The sequence below is a fragment of the Lissotriton helveticus genome, chromosome 5_1 (genome assembly GCF_964261635.1).
Source record: "Lissotriton helveticus chromosome 5_1, aLisHel1.1, whole genome shotgun sequence".
In the NCBI taxonomy this organism is placed as follows: Eukaryota; Metazoa; Chordata; class Amphibia; order Caudata; family Salamandridae; genus Lissotriton; species Lissotriton helveticus.
In genome coordinates, this window is record NC_136065.1 from 1525076810 (window position 1) to 1525085502 (window position 8693).

Here is an 8693-nt window from a genome sequence, read left to right on the forward strand (position 1 = left end):
TAAAAACATTATTTTTTCTGTCATTTCTTGTGTTTTTATTGATCTCAAAGTATATATCACATCACTTGAAGCGACATCATCAGATAAGCTAAACAGTTTACTTTTGTAATGTAGAAGACTAAGCTTTAAGGTGTAACATTCTTACTCCTACGAAATCTCAGAACTTGGCGCTCTGAGAAGCTCCAGCAAGGAGTACGTCGTAATGAGCCAGCGACCTGTCAGTGGGGCAAGATGAAGTCAGAGAAGGAAACAAAGGTCCATATTATCAAGAAAGGGCGATACATTATCGCTGCTTTTATTGGCAGGTTCTGGTGTTAGCCTGGGCTTCTATGGGAATTCACAAGGGCATATTATCAAGCCCATTATCGCCGCTTCAGCTGCCGATTCCTGCCGAAAAAAGCACCGATAATGTATCGCCCTTTCTTGATAATATAGCCCAAAGTCACGAATTGTTGAAAAGCAACGACTAATGTTGCACAGCAATCTGTACCATACGCACTGGTTCAGGTAGGTGTACACGTAATTTTACCTGAATGTTTACTTACTCATAATAATTCCGAGTTAATTTATTTGGACAAATATCTCATTGTGAAACCCGTCAAATATTTTAAAATACACACATGTAAGAATGTTAGCATATGTTTTATCGTTTTGTAGCTGGTACAATTCATAATTCTTTCCACTTTACTTCTTGTTTGCACAAAAAGAAGTCATTTAAATCACCCATCATGTCTTGAAATGCAGAATTCGTTCAAGGGTTGTTAAATTTCTACAATCTGGATCGCTGGATTTTAATGGCTGCCTGGTCCCTTCCGCATCTATACTTTATGGTAGAGTTATTATTGATGGTTCAATGATTCAGCTTTTGCTCTACAGCTTCCCGTATTGACCTATGTTGTGTCTATTTACCCTAGAATTCAGCACTCCTTTGTTAGTTCTTCTTGGATCATCTTGGAAAACAAATGTTTAATCATTCACTGCCAACGTGAGTCGGTTTACATAATATTTAACAACTCAATGTCTCAGTGTTTGAATTAAATGCACTCTAAACATTCATGAATCTATCTGTATTTTAAAAAATGGTGTGATACACTTCTTTTAATAATAAAATCCTATCTACTCTAATAATATACCATCATTCACAACCAGAGAAATTGCATTTAATACAAAAAAGCACTCCATGTTGTAGCATCCTCTACTGCTCCTTCTGAGTTCCCTGGTAAATCTTAAATTGGGTGCAAACAACTTTGGTATTACAGAAGAGGCTGCAGACGCCTGTGCATCCCCTTCCGTTTTACCAATAGCACTGGCGCGCATAAAGTGCCAGTGCTATCTTCAGAAGTGTTCCCTCATTTGTATGAGGTGTGCCTCAGGCAAATGAGGGAATCCCTTTGCCTCTGTGCCTGCGCTGTTTTACAGATGCTGGTGCAGAGTCAAAGAGGGTCCCATGGATCCCCCAGACATCTGCTTGCAGGCGGGTGCAATCACTCACTCTCTAATCCCCCTTCAATGTGCAGGCAGATTGCTGCTTATGCTGTGAAAACACGGAGTAGCTTCAAAGCAGGGTAAGTTTGGAGCTGCCTTGGGAGCAGCGCATTCACCAGAATGCGGCGCATTTTCATTGTTTGCGCTTGGAGCACGTTTTAAAAGGTGCACCCGGCTGCAAACAATGAAAATGTGCCATTTGCATAATACGGGCCCTAGACTGAATTAGTGTGGTGAAGAACTCGGCACCATGAAGGCTCATGACTCAGGAACTCTTTTCCACTGAATCTGTGCAATGATTTATTTGCAGCTTTAAAATATGCCCGAATGATTGGTAGAACGATTTGCATAAAAACTGTTTCAATACAAAAGCACCTTAGGTTTATTAAATGGCATTTATTGGTGGTTCAGTTTGCAATCAAGCAAGCAAGATAGCTCATGGTTAAAAATGTGGTTGTTGATACGTATCCGCCCCTTCATTAGGCAAGAATAACCCATCGACTTGGAGCTGCCACCAGTTCTTTCCAGGCTCACATTTCACTCATGCTGTCAGGGTCAAAGAAATCCGCAGAGAAGTCCAGCAGGATTGTGCCCCACCATTTCAGCTGTTTGAGCCCATCTCACTGCATTTATTATTTGAATGGTAAAGTTCTACTTTCCTTGTTGATTGGGGGCATGGAAAGAGAAACGGTGAGAATGTTGTCTTGAAGGCAAGTGATGCTCTGAGGTGAGGATGATGTAATTGTTTGAGGCAGGGAACTCATTGCAACAATACGCTTATGTGGGTGAGTGTGCAATATAACTACATAGGACTATTTAGATCGCAACATCAGGTCTTTCCAAATGCAACTGAAGCCCTACTTTTTCTATAAAGAATTTGCATTAAATGTATTTATTTATTGCATTCTCCCTTTTATAGCTCTGACCTGCTTGGAAAATATCTGTCTTATCGTGCTACAATGACAGCACTGATAGGTTCCACTAAGCCGGATTACCATTGGTACACTGTCGAATGATCAACAGAAGCTTCCTATTGAAGGAAAGAATAATGAATGGAAACACTGAGGCATAGCACACAGAGAAGAAGTAGCGGATATCTGAGATGGATGTGAGGTTGTTGTTTGATGAAGTACTCTGATAAAACCACGTGGTGTTATCTATTCCAAAGAAGAGGACATAGAGTGCCACCAAGATGCTGACCATCTTAGACGCTCTTGTTTCAGCTGAAAGGGACTCTGACCTCTCTGAGCTTCTTATGCCTTTCACCTGCTTCCCGTGCTTGTACAAGATGCATAAGATGGAACAGCTGGCAACACTCATCCCGGTTACAAACACAAGGTCTCTTGCAAAAAGAGTAAAATTGTTACTGAGAAAAGATGTTCTATCTGGTACAATCACAATGCAATAGCTGATGCGGAAAGAATATTCGAGATTGGTCGTGTTGGACATGTTGGTGACTGAGACAGTGTACAGCAGCGGAGTGATGCACATAGTTGCATTCATTAGCAAGAGGAGAACAATGATGGATCCAGCATAGAACTGCAGCCGCACTCTCACATGCATGCATGTGGAAGTGGTTGACATGAGGGTGACACTCTGGAAGCAGCTGAGGAAGCAAGTCAGACAGATAGACATGGCACGGCTGACACGTGAAGCATAAACTAAAAGCTGACAGTGGGTGTTGCTGAAGACATTGAGCAGTCCAAAAATATAGAGGGAGTTAGGAAGCCCTCTGGTTAGAGCCATCACCAGGTTGGATGCTGTTAGGTTAAGAAGGATCACATCCGATGTCACTAGACCATGTTCTTGATAAGCAGTGCAGGAAAAAAAGGCCAAGAGTGCTGAATTTCCCAAGATGCCAATAATAGTCGTGAACAAAAAAGAAAATGCCCTGAAAATGTCTAAAGGATCCATTGCTGAATGAAGGCTCTTTGGAGTTCACCTAAAGAAGATAGTAATAAAAGATGTTTTTTTTCCTGAAAATACAGAACAATTGTACCTGTCTTGGCCACCTACTGTCCTGCAAAATACAACTTTTGAAGATATGTACATTTAGTGTTTTCATACCTTAAATCAGAGGTCTTCAAATTTGTGAAGACGAGACCCCCCCTGTCAAAATTTTCAGGAGTAAGGACCCCCTCCTGGCAAACATTTCTAAACCTATAGACATGGCTACTGGCATTAAGAGGATCTAATTATGCAGCAGGTTTAATTAAATTGTGTGGTAAGGAAATGTAAATAATGCTTTGTGATGCCTCATATTTTGGTATAGGATTACTTCAGTATTTTGACATTTTTTAAACACAGTAACACTGAAGAAAGATTTCACCTCGTCAGTACAAGTTTATAACCAAAATACCGCAATAAACAACAGAAAGATGTCTAGTCAACCTTTGTGAAGGGCCTTCACTCTGCAGAAATACATGTAGCCACATTAAAAGCTCACCTGGCCATAGCCAGGAGCAGCAAGGGTCCCTTAAAACCCTGGCGGTCTTGTGCAGAGTAAAGCAGTTTACCCATGCCTCTTTCCTCTCACCCCCTCCCTTCCATCCCTCTCTTCTCTCCCAACCCCGGATCCCTTTCTCATTTTGCAGGCCATTTTCTTTCACCCCTGTTTACAACTTCTGAACTCTCCCTAATCAACTTCTTACTTCACATGTAATCACCTCTAGCCATTCTGTCTTTTCACTGCCCTCATCTCCAACAGTCTCTTGCATTTATGTCATGGCCTCTCTGGCCCCGTCACCTCTCTCGCCCCTCAGCACTTCTCATTCACCTCAAGTCTCTCCCTTCAAATTTCTGTCTATTTATATCTTACACCTCTCCAGTCCCCCATTCATCTTTTGCATCTCCCCTTTGTTCTTTCACACCTTCTTGAAACAACGTCCCTCTCCCCTGTTACCTCAGCATCCATCCCAGTACCCCCTCTCTTCCCCGATCGCTGCTGTCCCTCACCCATGTCGCATCAAATTCTCTTTTTATGTCACAGATCATTTCTCAGCCATCTTCCCTCACAGTTTACCAGAAACCCTCCTCTGTGCCTTTACCTTCTGCTCACATTCACCTCTACTCTTCTGTTTCTGCATTTCCTTCAGCACTTCACATTTATCCCCATTCCTCACTTCTTAAATTGAATTATCTTGTTCCCTTGCTGTCCTCTATCATCCTGTCTCCTCTAACCCTCTCATCTATTCTCACCGAGCATACAGGTTGGTATATAATATAAACCGACCTGTATGCTCCTCTCAGCCTGTGCTAATGTTTTTATTGTTCTCTAATTCAGGAAGGCAGGAATTATAGGTCTCGCTGTTTTGGTGCAGGCCGCACAGTTTTGGAACTTGCACCCTCCTTTGCTTTGTTCCACCAACAATCTATTATCCCTTAGAAAGCTATACAAACCTGGCTCTACACACTGTAGGTTACCCATTTGGCCGGTTCTCCTTTCACTTCTGTGTGTTTCTTATTTGCCATTTTAGGCAGCAGATGGTTATTAGCCCAAGGACACCTTTTGATAACAGTAGCACACTACAAATGGAAACAATAATAGGCAGAAGTCTGACCGGGAATGTACGACCTCCTTTCTATCACTCCACGACCACCCTGGGGGTGGCGCCTCACAGTTTGAAGACCCTCGGTGTAGAGCCATTACGAAGGTGGTCACCCCTCGATTATTTGAAAAACACTGGTGAAATTTCTCTTAAAATAGGAATTGTGTAAGTGCCCCACACCCTGTGGGTCACACTGCAGCCAATTTTCTCACCCAATATATTGTCCTGATTTGTGCCTCAAGGGTTTTGTACTGGGGACACAATTTCCTTACTGACATTAATACGTTTTAGAAGAATGTGCTACACTTCCTGGGAAGAGACCCTTTTTCCCCATTAATGACCTTGATAATGTCAGGCTTGCTCACTATGTTCGCTTGTAGGAATTTGTAGCTAGTATCTAAACCACCTTGGCTGTTTTAGGTTCCCTGCCCATCACTGAGTACATTAGATCATACTGATGTACTAAATTACATTTAATAAAGGTAATAGTTCTTAAACATGAACACTCATGAAGCCCATCATGCCTTTGTGATTACGTCATTAGTTTAACAAGGAGACAAGTCGATTTGACATGCCCACATGACTAAATAAGCAGAATCAGTTTTTGTATGTGGTAGTAATATTATTGTCTAATAAATCTGGTTAGTACTCGCCCTCAGCTGAACGACTTATAAGTGCTCTTAAATGTGATGGCAGCCAAGTAAAGGGATTTGCCCAAAATCACACATTCTGGTCAAGCAAGGAAGCTGAGATTTTAATCCCAACTTCCCAACTCAAAGATTGTACACATCAGCCATTGTGTGGATATCCGCTTCTCTAAAATTAAACACCATAGACAAAGCTCTGGGTTTATATTTCTGCGAGTAACTTTGCACAGTGTTGTCAGTAAATTGCATGTTTCATCAATATGACGTAAACAAATCTTTCCTAAGAAAAGGTCAAAGTTAAGGGTAATGGCAATCAAACAGAACTATTTGGGAAGTGTCAACACCTCACTGAAAGCAACTATATACATTAGCGTAACAAGGACATTTAAGAGATTCCACAGAACTCTGACAAGCATTCACAGGGAAAGACAAAAAAAAGCACAGTTTCTGCATTAGAACTCCCGGAGCAAGTAAAAGCAGTCAAGTACCCATGGGGGCAAAGAGGAGGGTGGCACTTACTGCACTGGAACAGAACTGCAGGCGGTTGAAAATGCCTGACACTGGTTTCACTGCTTTCCATGTGGCCACTCACTGCCTGTTGCACCGAACTTCTGCTGGACTTTCGGCCTGGTTTCTATGGTCTTTGACTTGGAGACTTGGGGCCTCGATTTCACCCACGCTATTCTCACATATTTGACCCCTGTATTGATGCAGAAAGGAAGACACCACCTGCATTTGGTAGGTTCAGACGTTCAAGCATGAAAAACACTGCACTTCAACAGAAAGGAAAGAATATCTGTTGATCACCCCAAAAATTGGAAACTGCGGAATTAAGCACACCCTGCAAGTTTGTGTGCAATCTACACGTCTCCACCATTACGTCATTCCCAATTTAATGAAACGTCATTCCCAATTTAATGAAACGTCTCTGTAAAGAAACCTCTCTCAACTACCAAAATGCTAAAAAAATAAGCAGCTTCATTCAAAGCTAAGAGTATAATAGTAAACAGCAACACTGAATACACTGGGGGGCATATTATCAAGAACCGGCGATACATTACCGCCGCTTTTATCGGCAGGAAACTGCCGATAAAGCGGCGATAATGGCCTTGATAATATGCTCTATGAATCCCAATCGAAGCCCATGTTAGATGTGAACACATCTAACATGGGCTTCGATTGGAATTCATAGAGCATATTATCAAGGCCACTATCGCCGCTTTATCGGCAGTTTCCTGCCGATAAAAGCGGCGATAATGTGTGGCCTGTCCTTGATAATATGCCCCTGGGTGCGTCACGGAACACGACCACAGCAGCCTTGAGAAACGTGACTTTTTATTTTCTGCAAAATCCTTCAGGGTGACCAGGAATGAGCGACTACTTTCTCTCACTCCATGACCCCCCTGGGGGTCACGCCCCACAGTTTGAAGAACCCTTCCTTAAATCATCTTTTACTGTTTTTATCTAATGAGTTATTATAGCATTTAATTCACAGCAAACAACCCTCAGATAGGGTGTAATAGGAACCAACACTCCTTAAATGGAATTAATGTCTTTCATTATTTGCCCAAAGTGCTCAACCAAAGAGACCCTAAACTAGGAGTGCTCCTATGAGAAGAGATGGGGTAGAGTTGTTAGTTAGCTCTTCTAACTCTAATATTGAGTAGCAAAACAGATAATACAAAATCAAATCTTTTTTCACATGTGAAAAGGTTGTGGAGTATGTTGTGAGCAGGATGGCAGAGCACTCTTAGCAGCGCACACGCACACATGCTATTGGAGCATTGGATGTGAGCTTCAACTCTCACTTTACTTTGGCTGGACTAAGTATGGGTGCTTAAAGTCGAGTATTATAGATAAAGAATGTCAGTACTTCTAATGATCCAATATACCCTTTCAGCACTATCAGCTACAATCAATCAATAGGTCAATAAAACACCATTGCTCTAGTAATTAAGAACAAATCTCTACAAACCATCTAAAAATTGGACTAATATAACTAATCACAGCAGCATCACAACGCTCTTTGCTTCCCGTTGCTTGTAATGCAACAGGGCAAGCTCCTTACTGTCAGAAATGGGATGTACCTAGTTGGCAGAGGGATGCACAATTCCCAAGTAGGGACCACCAATCTTGTCAGGGTAAGCCAGATACACACTCTAAATTAACAAATGCTCACCCTCTGATAGCTTGACACAGAGCAGTCAGACATAACTTAAGAGGCAATGTGTAAATTGTTTGTGCAACACGTATTACAGCAAAACAGTGAAAACACCACACAAAAATACTCCACATCAGGTTAGAAAAATGTAGTTTAATTTAATGGACAAAAGAAGATCAAAGCAACACAACTCCAATGAGTAGAATTTGAGTTATCAATTTTTAAAGATTATCTTGAAATATAGTGCTTGAGTAATAAAGCACAAACTGGGCTGTTTGGTCGCAGTGGACCTGGTCAAATCTGAAAAGTCAAGCTGACTGCAATAGAGCGCTGGTCAAATACAGAAGTCACACAGGCCCCACTGAAGCAGTACCTTTATGGAGAACAAGTGTTGACGTGAGGAGCTGCTTCGAGCAGCAGAGGATGCAATGTGTCTTTGTCGATCCAATGGATTGTAGACGATGCATTGATTCGAAGCCACTCAGTTGGGTTGGTCCTCGCACACAGAGTGATGAAGGCAAAGCGCCATTGTGGAGCTGCGCAGTCAGGTCCTGAATTGTCGTCGAGTTTATGGAGATGAAGCAATGTGTGAAATTCAGGCTGTGCTGTTGATGTGGTGGAGTCCTGGTGGCAGGAATGCGTCTAAGGTGAATGCCTCTTTTCCGACTGGCGTAAAGCAGGCGATGTGCGGATTTTCACAGAGCAGCCAAAATACTCCTTTTCCAAGGGTGCAGGACTGGATTGGCGCCACTTGGCATGTTAGGACTTACAGGTAAGTATGGGCAAAATTTGCGAATTCGCGGTCCGCGAATTAGTGGGAAATTGCAAAAAAAGTCAGCGAGTTCGCGAATT

General features: G+C 42.2%; 1 protein-coding gene across 1 annotated transcript; it reads right to left on the reverse strand.

The window, feature by feature from the left end:
• Window positions 1–2466: 2466 nt before the first annotated feature.
• Window positions 2467–3399, reverse strand: LOC144752689 (olfactory receptor class A-like protein 1). Its single transcript, XM_078640558.1, has one exon. It carries the CDS (start codon window positions 3397–3399, stop codon window positions 2467–2469), a length of 933 nt encoding a protein of 310 aa, XP_078496684.1.
• Window positions 3400–8693: the final 5294 nt, after the last annotated feature.

Excerpts from the sequence above, each read along its gene's own strand:
- LOC144752689 (XM_078640558.1), bottom strand. The coding sequence starts at position 3,399 with ATGGATCCTTTAGACATTTTCAGGGCATTTTCTTTTTTGTTCACGACT.